This window comes from Hypoxylon fragiforme (genome assembly GCF_022984875.1).
Source record: "Hypoxylon fragiforme strain CBS 206.31 chromosome Unknown GGS25scaffold_2, whole genome shotgun sequence".
Classification (NCBI taxonomy): Eukaryota; Fungi; Ascomycota; class Sordariomycetes; order Xylariales; family Hypoxylaceae; genus Hypoxylon; species Hypoxylon fragiforme.
Genome location: NW_026054757.1, coordinates 3,711,945 through 3,732,448, shown reverse-complemented (window position 1 = coordinate 3,732,448; position 20,504 = coordinate 3,711,945). Strand labels below are relative to the sequence as shown.

Below are 20,504 nucleotides of genomic sequence, written 5' to 3'. Positions count from 1 at the left end.
AACAAAACCCGGGGTAAAGTGGTAAGTTTTGATTGGTTGGTGATCAGGATGCATTTCGCGCCAATAACTAAGTAAGTTACCTGCCAAGTAACTAACCCAACGGTCCCAACCAACCGATCAAGCTTCCCTCTTCAACATCCATCGCCATTCCATCGAGCAATACAAATACAAATACAACTTCCATATACGAGTTACAGCCCAATAAATATCTACATACGCTAGCGAAACATATCCTCGACCCCACGCAACACAGCCGCATTCATTCATTCATTCATCCATCCACCATGGCACCCTCGCGCGTCGACCACGATGCTCTCGAGCGTAAGCTTCTTTCTTTCCTCTCCCATCCCACCCCATCGCATCCCCGCCCTTCCACGCCCGCTCCCTTTTAACATCATCAAATCAAACTAACACTCTCTCAAACCCAGAACAACTCAAAGACACGATCCAAACCCTCACGAACATAATGGTCCAAGTAGCCAACTACGACGCGACCTCCCCGTCCTCCCTCTCCTCCTCCTCCCCCCCAAACCCCAACCCCAACCCCAACCCCACCCTCTCCTCCTCCACCTCCTCCTCCTCCCCCCGCCCCTCCCGCGAAATCATAGCCTCGGAGCTGCGCACCCTCTCCACCAACCTCCAAGCCATCCACGCCCTCTCCACCTCCCCCACCTCCTCCTCCCTCCCCAGCGTGCCCCCCGAGCTAGTCCAGTACGTCGACAACGGCCGCAACCCCGACATCTACACGCGGGAGTTCGTCGAGCTCGCGCGCCGCGGCAACCAGCTCATGCGGGGGAAGCAGCTCGCCTTCGCGGGGTTCCGCGACGTGCTGGCCGCGCAGATGGATCGCGCGATGCCTGAGTTGCGGGCGGATGTGCGGAGGGTTGTTGAGGTTACGGGCGTGGGGAGTGCGGTAGGGACGGGGACGGGGGTGGTGAAGAGGTGAGCGTGCGTTGGGAGGTGGTGAGGTGGGAAAGAGGGGGGGGGGTGGCTAGGTACGCATCGTATCGCATTGCGCGTGGACACCGCCACCTAACCAGTAGATACCTACCTACCCATCTACCTATCTACCTATCTACCTATCTACCCAGGGTAGTCACGGGGTTCATCTAGTCAGCTCAACGAACATCGACAAGAAGCTCAACAAAAAGCTTCTCCTCGCCATCCAAGGACCGCATCACCCCAAAACCCGCCAGCTTCAGTGGCCTCCCGGGAAGCAGGAAGGGAAAAATACGCCAGCCGCCAGTCAGTTATTAGGCACTCGCTGCAAGGATACAACGCACGAGCTAGATTAGGCGTTTTTGTTTTTGTTTTCGTGCCTTTTTCTTCCCCCTTGTCCCCTTGTTGCGAGGAAGCTATGGAGGGATTGGTTGGCATCGCAACAGATATGTATCTTCCCCCCCCCCCCCTCTCCTGAACGAGAGAAGAAAAAAAGGATGGGGGGGGTGGGAGGAGAAGAAAAAAAGATCGCGGAGTTGAGTTGAGTTGAGTTGCTTACTTGAGACTTACTTATACCCATATAAATTTATAGGTAGAGAAAAAAACAGAGAGAAAGAGAGACGGATCAATAAGAAAGACTAGCTACGTGTTAATGAAATGACAATTTATGAAGCTTACCTGCCTACCTACCCACCATTGGAGTCCAGCTTAGGAACAAGTAAAGCATTCAGGGGTTACCAAGCCCCTTTCCAACACGAGAGACATTGTATCTTTACTTTCTTATGTTTCTTCGTTAATGCTTACTTAATGCTTAATTGATTGGAATGACATCGCGGACTTTGATAGCCGTTCTATCTGACCTTTTCCCATTGCCTCCTTATTCATTTATTCATTTATTCGTCCCCTTTTTTTATGTTTTTATAAACCGTGCCCCCTAACCACGTCCAGAACCTTTTCCATGAGATAGGCGAATGCCTAAATCCCTATTGTTGTTGAATGATAGGAAGGGAAGGGAAAGGGAAATAAAGATTCTAATTGCTGCTCTTAAGAATCTTAGTCAGCTCGGCAACGATGGCATCGCCGATCTCCTTTGTACCGGCGGAGCCGCCGAGGTCCTTAGTCCGGACCCCGCTGTCGAGGACGTTCTTGACCGCCGTCTCGATGGCCACGGCCTCCTTCGGGAGCTGGAGCGAGTACCGGCACATCATGGCGACGGAGAGGATGGTGCCGATTGGGTTGACGATACCCTTGCCCGAGATATCTGGTGCCGATCCTGGACAAGAGAATATGATTTAGTATGTATTCAGACACTCCTTGCTAACACTTTATAGGATTCAAAGTGGGGGAAGGGGAAGAGAGGAAGAAAAAAGACTTACCGTGGATGGGCTCGTAAATACCATTACACCTAGACTTTCCATCGGGAATACCGCTAAGGCTAGCACTTGGGCTGAGGCCGATGCTGCCGGGGATAACGCTAGCCTCGTCGCTGATGATGTCGCCGAAGAGGTTGCTGGTAACGACGATGCCGTTGAGGCCACGGGGGTTCTTGACGAGGATCATGGCGGCGCTGTCGATGAGCTGGTGCTGGAGAGTGAGCTGGGGGAACTCGCGAGCCATGGTCTCTGAGACGACGCGACGCCAGAGCCGGCTAGAGGCGAGCACGTTGGCCTTGTCGAGACTCCAGACGGGTGCGGGTGGGTCGCTCACGAGCGCCAGGTTCGCCGCAAGTCTCGTCACCCGCTCCACTTCCGCGCGCGTGTACAGCTCCGTATCCCAAGCCTCATCGCCGTCCTCGCCCGCCTCCTTGCGCTCGCCGAAGTAAATACCGCCTGTTAGCTCGCGAACGATGGTGAAGTTGGTACCACGGCACACGTCAGCACGCAGGGGCGAGTGCTCGACTAGCGAGTCCGAAGGGAAGAAGCACGGGCGCAGGTTGCCGTATGTCTGCATCTCCTTGCGCAGCTTCAGGATTCCCTGTTCCGGACGCACGGCGCCGGTGCCCCATTCGGGACCGCCGATAGCGCCAAGGAGGACGGCGTCGGCCGACTTGGCCGCTTCGAGGGCCGCGTCTGTGAGGGGTGTGCCGTGGGCATTGATCGAGCACTGCGTTTCGAAAAGGGGTAATGATTAGTTTGTATTATTTTTATTTATTGGCCTACCTATCCCCACCTATTTCTTTGTATGGGAATGGAATATAGATTTTGAGGATATGTGGGTGAGAGATTAAATCTTAGGAAGAACAAATGAGAAAAAACGTACGCCGCCTAATGGGTGATCCTGGAGGTTAAACTTGCCGGCGGAAGGGCTATGAGACTCAATTGCTCTTATGACCTGTTAATATAGGATACACGTTAGCATACCGGCTTTTCTTGCGTCATTTCGGCAAGGTAAACGTACCTTGACAGCTTCCGCTACGACCTCGGGGCCACTGTGATCTCCGCCAAAGACCACGATGTTATGTGTTGCCATTTTGAACAACCACAGATATCAATTGAGACAGTGATAAGATACGTAGGAAGGAATTGTATGGTTATGGTATTTTGTAAGATTCACTGCAAATATCCGATATTCGGTATGGAGGAGATTGAAAAAACTAGATCAAGGTACGTTATATATAAAAATCCATCAAACCCAATCATAAAAGAAATATAGAAGCTCCAGGGTTTAACAACTGCTACTAGCGTACCTGCACAAGCTTTAGCTGCCCCGCGCTCAATTGTTCCCTCCTCCGAAATCTACCCGGCCCTACGGACGTACCGAGGTCGGAATCCCGAGATCGGCCCTTGCTTTGATATATTTAGCCTAGTACCGTAGTACATAGGTAGTACTACATCACCTAGTACAATGATATAATATATACATGTATGTAGTAACAGCGCATACATGTACCTCTAATAAATCCCCTCTACTTAGGGAACGTGATGTATCTACTTCAACTTCTTTTTATTATTCTTTTGTTGGTCTCAACATATGATATTAAGGGAGAGCTCTTAAGAATTAAACCGATGATACCAACTTGACCAGTTATATTTCTTCCTTTCCTCCCTTGCTCTTGCAGCCCCGTGGTAATATCAATCCCTTCACTTACAGCCTTTGGGTCGTATGCACCATGCATACATACACATACACATACATACACATATACATACACATACACATACATCTACATACACATCACATTACATATGTACCATGTATGTACAGTACTAGGTACAGTTGTACATGACTGCTCACAAAAGTACGCCACGCATCTTACTACATATAGGAACACCTCAACTGTCTCAATTCATCCATAGGACCATAGCTATCACAATTCAGCGTATCTCATAGCTACTTGTCGTTTACTTGGAAGTAAGTATAGACCAGGGTATCATGTACCCAAGTATTATCCCTAGCTTGGATCTGGCAGAACCATTCTATCCCCGTTTATATCCGGTAAGCGCCGTTTATAGATGTCCATCCCTATTATCATAGCCTAGTTCCGATTCGAATATGCTCGCAATCATGTCACCAACCTCATCATCTAAATGACTTGAATGATTTATGCGCCAACGGAGACGTGGCGGGCGCTCTGGGATTCGGGCCTCCCATGTTCCTGCGTATCTCTCGGCCTCTTGCCCCGTGAGCATTGGGCGTATTTGCGCAGAACGCGCAGATATAGACGCGGGGAAGACTTTGACGGGTGATGTTGATGCATTTGCCATGGAGCCACATCTCACACGATTCACTAGATTACCACGAAAATTAGTCACCGTGTTACATATATATACATCTGCCATGCCTTCCAAGTAAGCAATAAGGGGGCGCAACCATACCATTGGACCATGTAAGCGTTGGCATGGCTATTAGATGTGTTGCAAATGCATCGGATCTGGCTACCTCGGTCGGTGGATGGGGTATATAATTTGCTGGTCTTATGGGACGCCGGAGTCGTTGTTGAGTTGGTACTATGTGCTGACCGGGATGGCAAAGTCCCAGTCAGGTTCGAAGTCCTCTTCTGTCGACTCTCTACAACCTTGCGCAATTCGCTCGTGGCATCACCGCGGTTGTTACCACCAGCCATGTTCATTACTGTTTCAGCTTCACTTTCAGGATCGTTACCGGCATCAGGTTCATTATAGTAAATGCCAAGACTACTTGTGCTCTGGTCGCTGACACTTCTTTGCGAGGAATGATAAGAGTGAGGTGACAGTCTTCGAGGTTCTGGTAACGCAAACGATGTGTTCCGGCTAGGAATGATGATAGGCTCATCGTCCGTCGACGACGACTCATCTTCAGAAGATGCCCAACTCTTTGCTTTGCCGTGGCTCTCCTTACGACGTCGCATAGCAGTTGGCGTTGGATCATCATCATCCTCGTCCAAGACTATGGTCGTTGTTTCTGCTCGAGCCCGACCTCTTGAGTCGATTGTAAACTTAACTGACGTTTGAGTGCGCGGCGGTGGTGTCTCGGGTATAGAACTCAAGCTGGGTAATCGGTGGTGGTGACTCTTTAACGGCGATATCCTTCCATTTGGTCTAGAGCCTTGCGATGCTGACCTTCCATTCCCTTGCGGCGCCGGATGTATGGCAGGTGCTAGATTTGGCAGACTAGCTACTTTGCCGACGGAATTGCGCCCTACTTTCTCACTGAAACTGCGTGACAATCCAGGACGATCTGAAGATTTGATTGGAGAGCTTGCTGATGCTCGGTTCGCCTTCTTGCCGGCGCCTACATCCTTGTTGCTAGCTGTACGACGAACTGACCCGCGCTTTGGCGGTTTGGCACTTAATATCACAGGCTCTGGTGCCGGGAAAGATTGCATTAAGGGAGATTGTGACATAGGGTTAAAGGAAGCAGGTTCCATGCCCGAGGATGGCGGCCTCGTAAATAAGAGACCAGGATTCACGCCGCCACTTTGGCTCATCATACCAAAAGAATTGTCACCGGAAGCAGGGAAAGACGAACCAAATATTGACGAGTCTGTAGCATTGGTATCCAGGTTTGGTGGTGCAGGTTTCGGCGCAAGTGCCCGTCCCTTCTTCGTGGATAGGTTACTCTCCTGACTTTGGGGTGGAACAACGCCAGTGTCTTGAAACATCTCATTTGACTTGCTCCAGTCCAAAGAACTCATAGGCCGGTGACCAGAAGAAGTCTGAAACATGCTTCCACTGGCAGTGGAAAAATCCAGATCCATCCCACTCATATCCGTATCCCAGTACATGCGTGAGTCTCCAAAACTGGGAGCTGCAGCCGGTGCGGACATTGGGTATCCAAAGAGGTCGGTGGGGGTGGTCATGTAGCTGCCAATGTGCTGTTGCTGTGGCGTGCCGGCGACGAACTCTGGGTCGAAGCCATCATTTTGCATCTTGTCTGTCTGTATCTTTGGAGCAAGCCGCCTCTTTCCCTTGTGTGTAGACGGTGGCGGTGTGGCCGTCTGGGCTTCAACTTTAGCCTCTTGCGCAGCTTCTCGACAAATTTTCTTGGGCTGAAGTAGTGAGCCAGTGCCGGGGGTCGTTTCGGATGGAATATGGTCGGCCGTTAAGGGACCCGGAGACGATAATAGCCGTCTGGACGGATCAACGGGCGGCAGAGGTAGAGTCGTGTTCGGCGAGAAGTGGGTAACATGGGTTGCAATCTCGGCAGCAAATGTTTCGGTAGATAGAGGTCTCTTATGGTTTGAAGACTGGTAAGGCGTGGAGACCGAAAAGTCGACAAACGGGGCCTGGGAACCCCTCAAGTTGCCTGGAGTAGAATTGAAGACAGAATACTCTTCAGCAAACCTAGGTGTCCAGCCAGACGAATCCTCAAACGAGGACCGATTATTCTTGGGAGTCTCGAAGACAGAATTCGGAAAAGTAGAGGACGTCGGGGTTTGTTTGGGGGTGGGAGGTTGAGCGTTTGGATCACCAAAGCTGTGAATAGAATATCAGCGCCGAGACAGGTGAGAGAAGGGAGAATGAAGGATGTCTTGCCTGGAATTTGGTTGGTCTCCACTCATAGCAAAGTCTCTCAGGCAATGTAAAATATGCTTCCCTTGGAAAGATTATGTTTCTTAAGCTCGTATATCATAACACATAATCATATCTACGACCGGGTTGGAGCGGCGTGATCAGGAAAGGCAGTGAGTGAAGGGAACAAAAAGGACACTCGTTGACAATTTTCTAGGCACAGCTATGTCGCTATATAGCACAATTCGAAACGAGTATTTGTTAGCCCGCCTATTTCGAATTGAGTTTAGAAAATACAAAACGAACCAGTTGAAAAAACTTCGTAACGTCAATAAAGTAAATTTTTATCATTACCCACTGCGAGCAAACAGAAAAAAAGAGGAAGGGGATGAAAAGGAAGAAAAAAAAAGTATATAGCTAAGATGGCGGTTGTCGTGGTGAAGAAGACGTATAAGTGGATAAGATGCCGGACCAGGTAGAAGCGGATGCCTTTACATAGTAAGTCGGATGGATTGTCTACTAGGTACCTAATGGAAGGTACGAGTTACAGGGGTATAAAGTAGGTACGAGGTACCTAGTTGAACTTAGTTCGACATAAGGTATTTTCCGTAACGTATTAGATTGTCGAGTAAATTTTAGGTTAGATAGGCACATGTAGGTACCTATCTTGGTACCTATCTTGGTACCTATAAAAATAAAAATAAAAATAAAAAAGGCCCCGGGGTCTGTGCTTGCTTGATTTTGATTTTGATTTTGTATTGTACACTTGTATTATGCTGTCTTGTGTTCAATCTTGTGCTCTTTATTCCAAAAAAAAAAAAAAAAAAAAAAAAAAAAAAAAAGTGCATACCTCATTCGAGTCGAAAAAAGCCGGTACGGGAATCGTTTGAAATCGTAACGAGGGGCAAATGGGGGCACGGTTGATGGGTAATGGGTAATGGGTCGGTACGCTCCAGGGGGAGGGTGGATGCTTATTGAGCCTTCAACACACTCCGAGAGCCCGTGAAAGTCGGAATGAAAGCAATGCCGAATGGGTTTACTGGGTATTCTGGTCAGGGCGCAGCAATGCATATAGAAGTCAAGTAGAAACGAGTAATTGGCTGTGAGGTTCAACGTTCTTGAGAACGGTAACTTGGCTAAGGTAGATAAGCGGCGCGTAAAAGACTCCCTGCAGAAGAGAGCTCTGAATAACTTGGAACTTGGTATCGACAGACAGTTGGGATTATCCCCGCAATGGTTATATAGCTATCGTAGCTGTACTATAATACTACTATTGCATACTGCGTACCTAGTATACACGTATAGGTTGACAAGACAAATAGAGAGCGAGCTTCATTTTTGAACTTGACCGCAACTCGTTAGATTCACCAGATATCTTAACTACTAACCTTAGTGTCTTGTTCTTCTAGATCGGACTTTACTTAAATTGATTTCTATCCCTATTCCTATACTCATCCCTATCAACCCAACCTTCTTACCAGAAAGAGAGATGGGAATGACATCTGATGGCAATACTACGGTTAGTTACAGCTTTTAAGGGGTTCGGAGGAATATTCCCAATATTTCCCAACAGCCGCTGTTGAAGCTGTGAGTTGTCAATTGTTTTATGCAGAGCAAATTAGATGATCGAGCCCTTTTATATGTATGTATGTAGGTATGTAGGTATGTAGGCACAGAAATAATAATAGAAACGAAACATCAATATGAATGTACATTATACATATCTATTGCCGTTCGGATGTTCAAATGTTCAAATGTTCAAATGCTCGTCCATCAGTCGAATCATGGCGGGTCGCGCTAAGGCTCTGCAAGATGCGGTTCGGCCTATCGCAACCATAGAAAAGAGAAAGCCATCCAAGAAGTATCGACTGATGGGTCGTACTATGGCATTCTGAGATTTAGGACCTGCATTAGATGGAACAGATATGAGTCAACGCAGCTGGGCAGGAAGAACCGTCTCCACAAAGTGGTTCGTCATGTCTACCTACTATGTATGTAGCAAGGCTAGTTGGCTCACGTTTGTCCCGTGCCTAGTAGGCAATGAGAAGACGCTGGAACCTACCAAGAAAGCGGAAACTTGAATTGGCAGCAAGCTACCTATGTAGTAATAGCAAGCTTGCAAGCCGGTGAGGGTTTATTGATTCGTTGGCATTCATTGTATGCTGCATTCTTGGCTTATCGAGTCATCGATAGGCTGGCAGGCTGGTAAGCCTGGCTGACCGCTGAGGGGAATAGTCGGCTTTCTGCCCAGTGATGGCTGCAGCAGATTTAAAATAAGATTGAACCGCCAGCCCTACATATGTATCTCATAAGCCGCCTTTGGTGTATTTTACTTTAATTTCTGCCGTTTTATTTCTTTTTCTTACCTTTTCGCTATTTCACTATTTTTTTATTTTTATTTTTTATTTTTTTATTTTTGCTTGGACTCGTTGGCGCCATTGTCGCCTCCTTTGACACAACACGCGCCGTGGGTAACCTATTATTGAAGTCTTTGATCTATGATTAGATGTCTTGAAATGTCTTGTGTTCCTTTTATATACCTACTCAAACGACGTTGCGAAACCCAACAGAAGCGCGTGTATAACATGTGTAGTACATAGTATCTACATACCTCTAGGGCTGTGCATGTAGTATTCATGCATACCTACATACCTACATATTCATGATGCCTGTTCGGGTACGTGGAAATATCCCATCTGACCGAAAGCAGACTGCTGGGCAATTTACTATGCACCTAGATGAGCATTGATGTTTAATAAACGACGGTAGGTGTAGTTGCGAGCGATGATATTTCCTAATCAGGTAGCAAGCCATCGACTTCGGATCTGCGCACCCCCGTATTCTTCTATCATTTTTCTATTATTATTGGATCGTCACCGTGACACAGAGATATTAACTCCGCAAAAAGTCCATGTGTTCCAAACCCTTACGCCATCAACCATGTGAAGGGATATCATTGATGTATGTCGATGTATGTCGATGTATGTAACTTACATAGGTATGTAAAAGGTACGGTTATGTACATGTACCTCAGCCGGTAGGCAAGTAAGTAAGGAGGAACAAGATTGATATCCCATTGTACGATTGGCCAACCCATATTATGCTATTTCCCAAAACGTGTCCATTAAACCTCCGCACTTTTCCTCCCCCTTCCCCTGAAATTGACTTTTTGACTTTCTGTGTTCCTGGCACTAACCTCCCGACTGGGATGTGGCTAGGGGGTTTGTGCAACGTCATCATTCATATTTCCTTCATTTGTTCCTTTCAAGATTTGATATTGATTCCGCTTCACTGGCAATTTCCATGACAAAGAAGTGTAGCTCATACGATGTCGTTGTTGGGATTTTATCCATACCTACTAGGTAGGCATATATGGCTATAGTAGCGAGTGCAAGCTATGTAGTTGGGCCTTTTCACTTCGCCAACATGCCTATATCCAGCTTGGCGATATTAACATACGTCTGAATATCAACCAACAACAAAGATAAACCACCAAATCCCCATTATGTAAGTTATCTTAGAGTGCGGGAAGTTGGGCTGCAAGAACGAACTAGAAAGGGGTAATGGGAAGGTACTAATTACTTAAGCTCCCATTGACTCGAGTTTGACTCGATAGAGTAGCCACCTCCATGACGACACTCAAAATGCTATGTAGGTGGTATCTGTGGCTTAATGAGCGATTATCATCTTAAACATCAAGTTAACGGGCCTCTATATATACCTGAAAAGGGGGACACAGAGAGACGGGAATAACGTCGTGATCACAAAATCCATATCACACAATATCCAGCCCAGTCGTCAGACTCAGGCTCGGGCACTAGGTAGGCTTTGTAATAACATCGCCAGTTAAGACAAGATTAGCCGATCCCAAACCACCTCCGTATTGGTTGGACCTTTTGTAATAGCTGGGAAGCACGTGTGGCCAACGAATGTGGCAGGTAGGTAGGTAAATACTTGACTCCTTAATTCTGATCATGTAAGCCACTGTCGCACATGTCACCCGAAGGATCGTGCCAGCGCAGTGCTACCTATCTAAGGTACCTGATCATAGACACATATGAGATCACTCATAGATAAATAGCCGCTGCTGCGTCGTACAAGGGGGAAGGAAGAAAAAAAGCTTGATCTCATATCATTGCTGTTACATAATACGACCACCCAAGGTAACGTACAGTATGTATGTATCTCTATCCAAGATTTCAGCCTGAAAATCGAGCTGAATACAACCTTTATTCAACTTTTAAGAGTGATTTCCTTGCTGGCCCTGAACGCTCCTTTATAAGCTTGAAAAGTTGATTTTTTTTATACCTCTCAACTCAAGCCTGCGCCGTGCTTGGTTGGGCCTGGCAGATCCTTTATCAGGCTCGTCTATGACCCCTCTGGTTCATATTACCTATGCCAGGTTAATAGAGACAACTTTTCCAACCAAGATGCTCTCAGGGACCAATAAACGTCTCGATTCCCTAATACCCAAAAGCCCGACGTGGGGGGAAGAGCTAAAGCCGCGGATATAGGTTTATGGACGGCGGATTGGTCCTGCTGGACACGCCCGCAGGCACCTAGCCCTGGTTTTGTTGCCTGTTCTCACATCTTCCCATCAGCCCTATATAGGAGCCCAGAGAGCTTCCTTCCCAAGCAAAAGAAAGTAGGAAGAAGGAAGAAGTAACGCAGGTGGTGTATGTATATAGATCAAAGAAAGAGACGTATATAGCTGCGTAGTTTGGGGGAGAGGATGCTGACTTTAGGCATCCATGCCTACATACATCATCCCTTGCCCTATTCTTTTCAGCCCTTGCGCTGAATATAGTAACTTAGATAGTTAGGTATATAGATAGGTAGGAAAGTACGAGGCCAACGACCAAACCGCCCTCTCCCCGTCTCCAATGATTCCGTGAAGTCCGCAGCGCACCGGCTAGTTCCGTGACTACCTATCTACACAACCTAGACCAGCTGAGCGACGATGTCAAATATAGAAACCCTACCTACCTACATATGACCTAGGCTAGCCACTAGTTATAGCAGGTCGATCATACACCTACCTACGTACTCGCATATACCTGGGGATACCATGTGAAGATCCCGACACCAGGGGAACGAGGCTGCCGCTTGCTTGCTTTTTACATGGTTAAGTAGGTATTATGTATTGTACGAGTACGCAACAATGCCCACCTAGGTAAGGGGGCAAGGGTGGTCCGGTCCTGGACGGAGGAAGGATAGGCATAGGTGCTACACACGGAGGTCTTGGCGAAAGGACCCCCATTCTCCTCTGACCCCCCCCTCCCCCGAAGGACCCGACGCAGGAGGAAACTCGCTCGCTATCGGTAGATTGTTCACGAGGTTCTAGAACAATGTATTTACTCTAGCGGCTTCAAGTTAGGCTGGGTTGGAAACGAAAGGTGCAAGTACTGTACGAAGCAGATATCCAGGTACGCAGGAGGTAGAATCTGTGTAGGTAGGTAGGTAGGTACACGATCCTTCATCCAAAAGATCTACTCAACTCAACCCCTCCCCCCCTCTCCCATTATCCCCTCCTCACAGCAACAGACACCTGCCTTCCTTCCCACACAACGTACGTAATCGCGAGCCAAAAAGAGAAAAAAAAAACAAAATGGCACGTTCTCTCCTGTGCTATCTTTAGCAGCCACGCACCCGCACCCGCACGTTGTTGCAGGCTCGTCATCTTTATGCGTTTCGTTTTCTGTTCCAGCCTCACGCATGTACCTATTGTAGTTACGTGGTCAGTGTGTTCTTTTTTCTTTTCTCAACGACACACATACACACAAAGTCCTAGATTTAGGGTAGGTAGGTAAGTAGACAAAAAAGATCCTTAGATGGGTCCCTCGCCCGAATGTCGCCGAGGTAGCCCCCCTCCTCCCCTTGACTCCGCCTCCCCCGTTGTCCTCGTTTGACGATCGTCGTGTTTTTTTTACGATATACGAAGCCCTTTGGGATGACCTACAGCTATCGATAGCATCAGGTTTGGGGGGGGGGGGGGGTTTTGAGGCTCCCATGTGAAGTCGTCTGGTTTACGTTCAGACTGATAGGCAAGAAAAAATCAGGCGATTTTCTTTCAGATGTAAAACATCAGTGTATCGAATCTGACGAACGGACCTTTCCAAAAATTCCGAATATCAGACGTAGAAAATATTAGTCACACCCCCCCTATGCTGCTGAAAAAACCCACGATGAAGAAATCATGCATCATCAATTCAAGCTAAATCTCTACGGATATCGCAAAATGGGAAACCATCCCGTGGTATCATACCTCCTCCTCCTCCTCCTCCAAGCTTTACCTCTGCCCAGCAGGGCCGAAAACTTACATTTAACCAATATACCTAGGCATATATAATATATATATAATACCATCCTTTGAGTGGAACCTGCGTCACCCTTTTCCCCCTATACACACCCCTATTTCACCCTCCCTAACTTTTTCGAGGGTATCAACTATTTGGACTATCTACATTAATTAGTAAAGGAAAGAAAGTTTCGTATGGTGCCATATGAACAACGAAGGGGGCAAATTAAGCCAGAGAAGGTGAGCGAGCCGCAACCGCAGCTGCTTAAAGTAAAGCAAACGCAAAAAATATTGAAAAAGAAGAAAAAAATATAGCAAACAAAGAAGTGAAGAGGCAATCTTTTTTGTTATGTCGTAACCACCGCAAAATGTTACTCTCCTGTCCCAGTCTATTCTCATCGGTCGTAAACCAACTGGTAGCGCTTTTCACTCATCATAGCAGCTCCAGTTGGATGAAAAGGTTTGGTTGTAATTTGGGTATAATGTCGAATGTTAATGATAAATGATTCAATGATTGGTGAAATGAGAAGCCAGCTGAGCAAAAAAATGCTGCCAGGATGCGCTACCTAGCCAGCTGAAGGTCCGTTATCCGTCTATAAACCGTCCGGGGGACAAAAAGAGGGGGAATCCAAGGAAATATGTCGTTGCTCGTCCAAAATATATCCAGATAGAAAAAAGACCATTCGAGGTCATGGTTTGGGCGAAGTGAAAAGTTTAGATCATGTTGGTCAACCCCTCAAGAGGAGGAAATGTCTTCTGCGGTTGAGGTTGCTCTGGCAAGACCATCCGTTCGTGAGATATCGAGGCAGAGATTGGTCTGGGGGTTGGCGTTGTGCCTGCGGACGCCGCCGTAGCCTTTGCCTGGGGTGTTGTAGGCTGCGGCTCGATCTTGGGCCTCGTCATTGGAACGCCGCCCCCAACAGCTCTTGTATTGTTACTCTCGCGTCGTCGCTTAGGAGCGTCTTTGACCTTGGGGTGTGAATGACACTGGATTTTTGTTAGTAAATCAAGTGTCATACGTCAATTCTCTTCAATATTCTTACCTTATACGCATGCCTGAACCAAGTTGTGCCCTTCTTCTTACTGCTTACCAGAGCAATCCAATCGTTGCAGCTTCCACAAAGACCTTCCCAGACGTCTGGATTACCATCCATTCTTCTCGTCTCCTGAGGCTCTTGGAACGGATTGCCGGTGGCCGCGCTGATGCCATGGGTGAAACTCTTGTCATACCAAAATGCAGAATTCTTCAACACCAGCCATCGACCGGGCTTGCAAATGCCACACCATCCCTCGCGTTTATTTCCGTGTCCGCGAACCCATTTCGGAGTATACAAATCGCCCTCAAACCTCAACTCCTGCTCGTGGGGAATCAGGTCCGGATCAGAAGGATTCATGTCTTCAGGAGGCGGGGGGATTTGTTCTTCCTGTAAGGAGGCGTATAGATCCGGTGGGTCGGATAGATCTGTATAGTGTGCATGTAGCGAATGCGGGTCGGCATTGCTTTGCAACATCCTGAATAATCCATGAGATAACAACGGTGGGGGGTTCTCGAAATGACGAGGCTCAGGGTGGAATGCCTGGGAGGGTAGCTGCGTCGGAAGGAGCATGCTATTCCGGAAGGCTGGCGGTTGCGATACCATGAAGGGATGGTGTTGCACAGCTTGAAGGTTGCCATAGTTTAGCGGAAGTGGATGGTTCGGGATCGTAGGCGATGAATGCCTCGAAGACAAACGCGCGCCAAAAGACTCGTGTGTATGGTGATAAACGAAAGGCGACGGCCGGCGGTTGTTGGAGGTACCGTAGGACCCAGTAGACCACCTCTTGTTCCTGGCGCTGCTGTCCACGGTGTAAGGAGCAGATCTCATGGTTGGCCGCGGAGAAGGTGAGGCGCCACGACCACGACTCTGAGTCCGGACAAGGTCAGAGCGACCCTGCGGGGTCATACGAGGAGAGGCTACCGGCGACAGCTGAGTCGATGACATAAGCGAGTTTCGATTGGAGGGTGGCGGGTAGTCCGAGGTGAAAGACGGCGCTTCGGATAGCGCAGCCGAGAATTCATCATATGAAGTCATATCAGAGAAACCACCGGCTGTAGATACCGTGAACGAAGAGCCCGACATGCGGCGAGGGTTCGGACCCGACTCGAAGCCCATCGTATCATTTTCCATCTGAGCACCGGAATATCTCAGGTCTATGATTGGAATAGCCTCATCTGCCGTATAAGCTTGGCCAATATTCATATCGACGTCAAAGTTGGGCATCTCAATATGGTCTTCACACGACTTAGTTCCCCATGGGCCTGAACTATGGTTAACGATAGCCTCGATCTGACTCCAGCGATACTCACTGCTATCCATCGTGGTGACAGGGTAGAAGTCTTGATGCATCGAAACAGGTCGTGACATCGTGTCGCTTGGCGTGTGAATTGTCAAGCCCGACGGTGTTCCCCATGAAGGTATTGTTCCAAATTCGTCCCCAGTACAAAATGAGAAGCCTTCATGGATAGTAGCAGGCCTTGCTCGTGTTTCCTGGGAGGTCGGCGTCGTCCATACGCCGACAGGCGCCACTTGACCTTCTCCCCGAGAAGACAACTCGTTTCTATTCATGTTGGTTAATGGCGGTGGGTGAGGTGGCGGAACCTCTCTAACGAACTTGTCGTTAGAATTAAGAGTGAAAGTAGGCGTCTGAATTTGCTGTCTCCTATTATTGTTGTGAGCCCGAGTCAGATAAAAATCAAGTTTAGTTGTGCATACAGTTGCGCCTGGCTTGGGTCCATGGCTGGGAATATGACTGGATAAAGAAGTGAAGGTGGCTCGGTATATTCCGGCTTCTATACTAAATACGAGAGGGAAGGTTAGTCAAGACGAGGAGGCATGTTGGTTGAGAGACCGGTGAACTGCCAGACGTGGCGACAGGCTCCACGTATTTGAGCGTGTTACGAAGCGGCCGGGCGATCTCCCCGAAACTTACAGGGTAATAATAGTATCAACTATAGCTACCTAGCCACGAAGGTGAACAGGTCCGAAAATATGACTAGGATATTCTAAAAAAGGATCGAGGTAGATATCGAATACCAGGCAAAACATAAAAAGAAAGGCGATGTCTCAAAATTGAGGGTATAAAAAAAGCGAAAGTTGTAAATCGAAGAATAATAATAATAGCGTTGAGCCGAAGGCCAAAAATGAGTAGGCGTTGTAAGGAGCGTGGTGAGTCGTCTAGGAATAGAACGGCTCGTTAGATAAGCTAGAAAGTGCTTTGCTCACATAGACTGTTGTATGTCCAGGTGGGAAGAGAGCCAGCTCCCAGTGTTATGAACCAGAGTGGCAATATAATAGATTTCAAGTTTTAGAAAATAAGGAAAAAAGGAGTGACTAGTAGTAGAATACCTTGGTAAGTGGTGGGTGAGGGAGAGCGCGGCGAGGCGAGAGGAGGAGTAAAAGAGCAGGTAAATGGAGGGGCGGTGCAGAACACCAGGAGGTATGGTATGTATAAGAAGGCTCTGAGAGCAACAGGCACTATCCATGGACAGTCAATTCTCAATTCAACGCGGTTAAGCTGGGCCAGGCTCGGAACATCGGTAGGAGCTAAGCCGGGACTTCTTGATACAAGCCTGGCCACGTCTGTGAGCTCAACAGGGACATCAGAGATGGGGTGTGAAGAAGTACATGTACAGCTTGGCTTTGCTGATGAGTGAAAGTGAGCACTGAGACCAGAGAGTGGGAGACGCGAGAGAGACAGGGCCAGGCACGGACCGGCGGGCGGGTTCTGCAAGGATTTACAATACCAGGGTTCAGAGGGTTACATCTGTTCGTTCGATGATGTGTTGCGAGGAATGATCAAGCCTCTGAAATATGGTACAAAGCGAGCGTATGGGGGAGCGGAGAGCTGGATGGAGCTCGGGTACATAGCATGTAAGAGATGACCAGAAATCGATTAGACCACTGACTAGGGATTGCCCTAGTCGGAGAATGACCCATGGAATTTCCAACTCTTTTGGAATAGTCAAACAAGGATCGTGATATAACAGGATAAACGCAATTTGATGTCGAGCAGAAAATGGGTTTTCATCAGACTACCTCAAAGAAATGAACTTTGGTTGAGATGACCAAATTCAGAAGAAGCTCTACCTCTTTAGGTAGGTAAGTAAAGCATCACTCACTATTTTTAGCTAAACTCGTTGAGCCGCACATGAGGTGAAAGAATGGTCTCATGTTAGTGTCCGACCATGTGGCACAAAGCTAGAGATCATACTCTAAAGCTCAGATGGTCGTTGTGGGTTGACAAAAAGGCTGAAGAGATGCAACGACCGGCGACCCTCATGAGCCGCGAAAGCGGGCTCCGGACATGTACCTTGTCTTCGTATGCTCGGCGTGCGCAGACAAGATTCCCATGTAGTCGTATGACACAGCCATGACACTTATGTAGCCGGATATGTCGATCTGGAGTAGACAGGTTTTTTCGAAAACACAATACAGTACTATCAGCCAGGGGCAAAGTTTTGGAAACACATTATACCTGGGGTCTCGTGAAATAACCAGGGTTAGCAAAAATCGCCATGGGAATTCGTACTGCCTGTTGCTAAACACTACTCATTGCATATAATTGCGGTCATCACAAGTCATCACGATACCTAGTTGAAGGTACAACAACTAATAAAACTAAGCCCCACGAACCGACCTGTTGGGTTAGTTTGTTTATTCTGTGCCTGGCGGCATGAATTTGCTCCCGCGAACACATCTATAAGATATTAACTAGGTAGCCCGGGAATGTTGGGTAGGGCCGTAATCATTGTCGAATCAATTTGGGTGGCAACGCCGGAGCATGCGGATTCGTCCAACACGTCAGGAGGCATGCAGATGAACGAGCACTCAAAGTCTAACACCCGTCGGTGTCAAAAGTTATAGCCAGAAGACACAAGTAGCAGCAATTTAGCCGACTTAGATGCGGCACTCTGATGGATGGAGGCTGAAGTAGTGAGACCGATGGCTTGATCAGTGTACGCATGCCTAGTAGGAGTTGAGTGAGCTTATCTGCAGATGGGACAGCTAAGGACTGCAGGGGAAGAACCAGCTGATGAAGCTATGAGATGGATGGCACCGGAGCACCGACAGCGGCCCAATAGTGACAGACAGGCCTAGAAGCGAAGCGACCTGATTGAATGGTTGGGATGGTGTAGCCGGAGGGACGAGATAAAACTCTGGCGCGATCGTGGAGGGAGAGGGGGGGAGGGGGGGTATAACAGACGAAGCAGGGCAATACTACACACATAGTAGGGTATATTGTATATGTATACAAGGACATACATACATACATACATGTACGCACTTGAGGAAGGTCTTGGTATGTAGATACAAGTTGTAATACGTACCTTGGGTAATGGGTAATAATAGGTAATAGGTAATAGGTAATAGGTAATAGTATATAATAATGAGAGTGAGAGTGTGGGGATTCGTAAGCTCTGGTTCATAAACAACCAACTGCAGACTGAAGTATTTTTTATTTTATTTTTTGTTGGCTGAGCGTACTCGAAAGCCCGAGAGGCTCTGAAATTGGACGATTTCTGAGTCAAAAACAGAGAATTGTATTAGGAGTTGTCGTCTCGTTCGCCAGCGGAGCGCGTTTGAAGTTGAATTTCAGTTGCATCGGGCAGTCTCGTGATTGGCCCGGCGGAGAATAATATGCAGGCAGGGGGTGTAGGGGTCAGGGGTCTTATCCCTGACGCGTCTCAGGATCTGTAACACAAACCCTGTCCCTTGTCCCTTGTCCGGTCCCGCTTACATACCTCAGTGCTATTGTATGTATGTAGTACTATGTACCTAGGTACTTATTGAATGTGGTAAGAGGTACAGTCCCACCTTTCTTCGACATTTGTTTCTTGGCGCTTTTTGTCTCTTTATTTTCATTACATGTAACTAACTATTATGTATCTACACTACTAGTAGTATGTATGCATCTCAACCACCTTGGTGAAGAAGTAGTTAATGGGAAAAGGAAAAAAAAGGAAATAAATCGTCAAAAGACCTAAAGTGGCATTGTTGTTCCTCAGTCAATCAGGGAAATACTAAAAATATCAAATTGTATCAAGTCTATCAAGTCTATCAAGTCCTCACGTGCATACCTATACATACCTAACCGAGTTGAATCTAGATAGGGCACAGTAGGTATTAGTATCTGTAAGTCATTTTTAGAAACATCCATACCTACACTAGTACCAAAACACCTTACCGGTGTATCTGAATAACTGGTTTTGAACGCAGGTACATACATACAGTAACTACGATGAGAAGGTCAGTGCTTCCTGTGTGTCCTCACAGGCGAGAAAGTTGGGCTGCTAACATTGAACCCTACCGCCTTATGCTTACTATGGTACCCCCATCTCAATTATGAACTAGATGATTCGATATCACTTTCGGCCCCTCTCTGTTTTGACAGAATTTCGAGAGAAACATGGTGCCGAGGTCCTGGCATTATGGCCAATACATAGCAACATTGAACGTAATCTTGTCTTATGCTGGTAGGTATGTACATATCACACATCCTTCATCTCACTTGTGGTACCTACTTGCCATTGTGTTGACCTCGCTGCGATCAGAGATGATTACGATGGAGATGTGATAGACGTCTGCTGTATGTTGGGCATGTATTGGTAGATTTACATGTGTGTATTTGCCATTTCCAAGTTCTCGTTGCTACTTCAGATGTAAAAGCGAGGCTGCTATCAAGATTTACAATCAGTAGGCTATTGTTTCCCTAGGAGAGATATATTACGAAATAGTTACTTGTACCGGGATTGACAATCCCTCAATGTCATTTCTGTTTGGTATTGCCCCTCTCTGGCGCGCCTGGGGAACTCTCCCCGGGAGATACATATCACCCTACGACCTTGTCGTGCTGTAATAGCAATCGTCATATTGTTTGCACGCGGGGGATCTTCAGATCCCTGATCGCGTACGTACCTGATTTTCAGGAACCATAAACATTCTTATCGATCACGCCGTTATCTATCTACTACTATCTACCACTATCTACCACTATCTACATACCTAGGACCTACATAGGTAGACATGTATGTATTGTACGTAAGCATAAATGAAGGACCCTTGCATTAAAATCAAATATTGCTTGGGTTACTAGTTACTAAGTGTCTGGAATACTAGGTTAGGGTAATGGTGTTGGAAACATAAGTGAGATGAGTCTTGTTCATCGAATAATAGATCGTTCATGCTTCATGGACACAACCCCCCCGCACCCATCGCAGATGTAGGCGTATGCAAGTCTGCCTACATACGTAGTCGTGGCTGCGGGTTACGCATCGGGGCGCAGACAAACCCCGAGTG

At 47.4% G+C, this 20,504-nt stretch overlaps 4 protein-coding genes across 4 annotated transcripts; 1 reads left to right on the top strand and 3 right to left on the bottom strand.

Annotated features, from left to right (window-relative positions):
- The first annotated feature begins 188 nt into the window (after positions 1 to 188).
- On the top strand, positions 189 to 1,043 carry GGS25DRAFT_146495 (mediator complex, subunit Med10). The gene is made up of 2 exons (XM_049256367.1): positions 189 to 321; positions 429 to 1,043. The coding sequence occupies exons 1-2, from the start codon at positions 285 to 287 to the stop codon at positions 944 to 946; spliced, it is 555 nt and encodes a 184-aa protein (XP_049120588.1). The 5' UTR covers positions 189 to 284; the 3' UTR covers positions 947 to 1,043.
- Positions 1,044 to 1,628: 585 nt separating this feature from the next.
- On the bottom strand, positions 1,629 to 3,844 carry GGS25DRAFT_478178 (3-isopropylmalate dehydrogenase). The gene is made up of 4 exons (XM_049259910.1): positions 3,337 to 3,844; positions 3,199 to 3,270; positions 2,316 to 3,042; positions 1,629 to 2,212 (listed from the first exon to the last, which is right to left on the bottom strand). The coding sequence occupies exons 1-4, from the start codon at positions 3,406 to 3,408 to the stop codon at positions 1,971 to 1,973; spliced, it is 1,113 nt and encodes a 370-aa protein (XP_049120587.1). The 5' UTR covers positions 3,409 to 3,844; the 3' UTR covers positions 1,629 to 1,970.
- A 212-nt stretch (positions 3,845 to 4,056) lies between these two features.
- GGS25DRAFT_478175 (uncharacterized protein) lies at positions 4,057 to 7,370 on the bottom strand. The gene is made up of 3 exons (XM_049259909.1): positions 6,894 to 7,370; positions 4,755 to 6,833; positions 4,057 to 4,666 (listed from the first exon to the last, which is right to left on the bottom strand). The coding sequence occupies exons 1-3, from the start codon at positions 6,917 to 6,919 to the stop codon at positions 4,459 to 4,461; spliced, it is 2,313 nt and encodes a 770-aa protein (XP_049120586.1). The 5' UTR covers positions 6,920 to 7,370; the 3' UTR covers positions 4,057 to 4,458.
- A 6,353-nt stretch (positions 7,371 to 13,723) lies between these two features.
- Positions 13,724 to 16,295, bottom strand: GGS25DRAFT_146369 (uncharacterized protein). Its single transcript, XM_049256366.1, has 5 exons — positions 16,138 to 16,295; positions 15,921 to 16,002; positions 15,515 to 15,867; positions 14,211 to 15,466; positions 13,724 to 14,154 (listed from the first exon to the last, which is right to left on the bottom strand). The coding sequence occupies exons 2-5, from the start codon at positions 15,941 to 15,943 to the stop codon at positions 13,882 to 13,884; spliced, it is 1,905 nt and encodes a 634-aa protein (XP_049120585.1). The 5' UTR covers positions 15,944 to 16,002; positions 16,138 to 16,295; the 3' UTR covers positions 13,724 to 13,881.
- Positions 16,296 to 20,504: the final 4,209 nt, after the last annotated feature.

Excerpts from the sequence above, each read along its gene's own strand:
- GGS25DRAFT_146495 (XM_049256367.1), top strand. The coding sequence starts at position 285 with ATGGCACCCTCGCGCGTCGACCACGATGCTCTCGAGC. Across the intron at positions 322-428 it reads CGACCACGATGCTCTCGAGC|AACAACTCAAAGACACGATC; the intron begins GTAAGCTTCTTT and ends TCTCAAACCCAG.
- GGS25DRAFT_478178 (XM_049259910.1), bottom strand. The coding sequence starts at position 3,408 with ATGGCAACACATAACATCGTGGTCTTTGGCGGAGATCACAGTGGCCCC. Across the intron at positions 3,271-3,336 it reads TCGTAGCGGAAGCTGTCAAG|GTCATAAGAGCAATTGAGTC; the intron begins GTACGTTTACCT and ends CTATATTAACAG. Across the intron at positions 3,043-3,198 it reads AGGATCACCCATTAGGCGGC|TGCTCGATCAATGCCCACGG; the intron begins GTACGTTTTTTC and ends TTCGAAACGCAG.
- GGS25DRAFT_478175 (XM_049259909.1), bottom strand. The coding sequence starts at position 6,919 with ATGAGTGGAGACCAACCAAATTCCAG. Across the intron at positions 6,834-6,893 it reads GGAGACCAACCAAATTCCAG|CTTTGGTGATCCAAACGCTC; the intron begins GCAAGACATCCT and ends TTCTATTCACAG. Across the intron at positions 4,667-4,754 it reads AACGCTTACATGGTCCAATG|TGAATCGTGTGAGATGTGGC; the intron begins GTATGGTTGCGC and ends GTGGTAATCTAG.
- GGS25DRAFT_146369 (XM_049256366.1), bottom strand. The coding sequence starts at position 15,943 with ATGGACCCAAGCCAGGCGCAACT. Across the intron at positions 15,868-15,920 it reads GACCCAAGCCAGGCGCAACT|GAGACAGCAAATTCAGACGC; the intron begins GTATGCACAACT and ends CAACAATAATAG. Across the intron at positions 15,467-15,514 it reads TGTCACCACGATGGATAGCA|GCCCATGGGGAACTAAGTCG; the intron begins GTGAGTATCGCT and ends ACCATAGTTCAG.